At 63.8% G+C, this 456-nt stretch overlaps 1 protein-coding gene across 1 annotated transcript in view; it reads left to right on the top strand.

Moving 5' to 3' along the window:
• MAF1 (MAF1 homolog, negative regulator of RNA polymerase III) overlaps positions 1-456 on the top strand; it is an 18,130-nt gene that overhangs the window by 3,437 nt on the left and 14,237 nt on the right. The window contains exon 4 of the mRNA XM_017741221.1: positions 7-87. Within this exon, the coding sequence (XP_017596710.1) occupies positions 7-87 (81 nt within the window). The remainder of the gene's footprint in view (positions 1-6; positions 88-456) is intronic.

Raw genomic sequence — 456 nt, 5'->3', positions numbered from 1 at the left:
CGCGAGGATTTCAAGGCGCTGAAGCCGCTCCTGTGGAACGCGGTGGACGAGGAGATCTGCCTGGCCGAGTGTGACATCTACAGGTACCGGGGCCGCCCCTTCCTGAGGGGTTCCAGCCCTTCCCGGGGAATTCCGGTCCTTGCCGAGGGGTTCTGGCCCTTCCTGGGGAATTCTGGCCCTCCCCAAGGGATTTTGACCCTTCCTGTGGAATTCCGGCCCTTCCCGTGGAATTCTGGCCCTTCCCATGGAATTCCGGCCCTTCCCGAGGGGTTCCGGCCCTTCCCGTGGAATCCTGGCCCTTCTCCTGGAATTCCAGCCTTTCCTGAGGCGCTCTGCCCCCGGACAGGCACTTTTCCCATAAGAAGCGGTGTTTTGGGTGCGAGGAGCAGCCGGAGCAGGGCCGGTGTTGCTGCCGTGGGGGTGCTGCCATCCCTTCCCAGCCCCTTGGGATTCCCA

This window comes from Corvus brachyrhynchos, unplaced genomic scaffold (assembly GCF_000691975.1).
Source record: "Corvus brachyrhynchos isolate BGI_N302 unplaced genomic scaffold, ASM69197v1 scaffold308, whole genome shotgun sequence".
NCBI lineage: Eukaryota > Metazoa > Chordata > Aves > Passeriformes > Corvidae > Corvus > Corvus brachyrhynchos.
The sequence above is the reverse complement of the archived record's forward strand: the minus strand, read 5'-3'. Positions and strand labels throughout refer to the sequence as shown.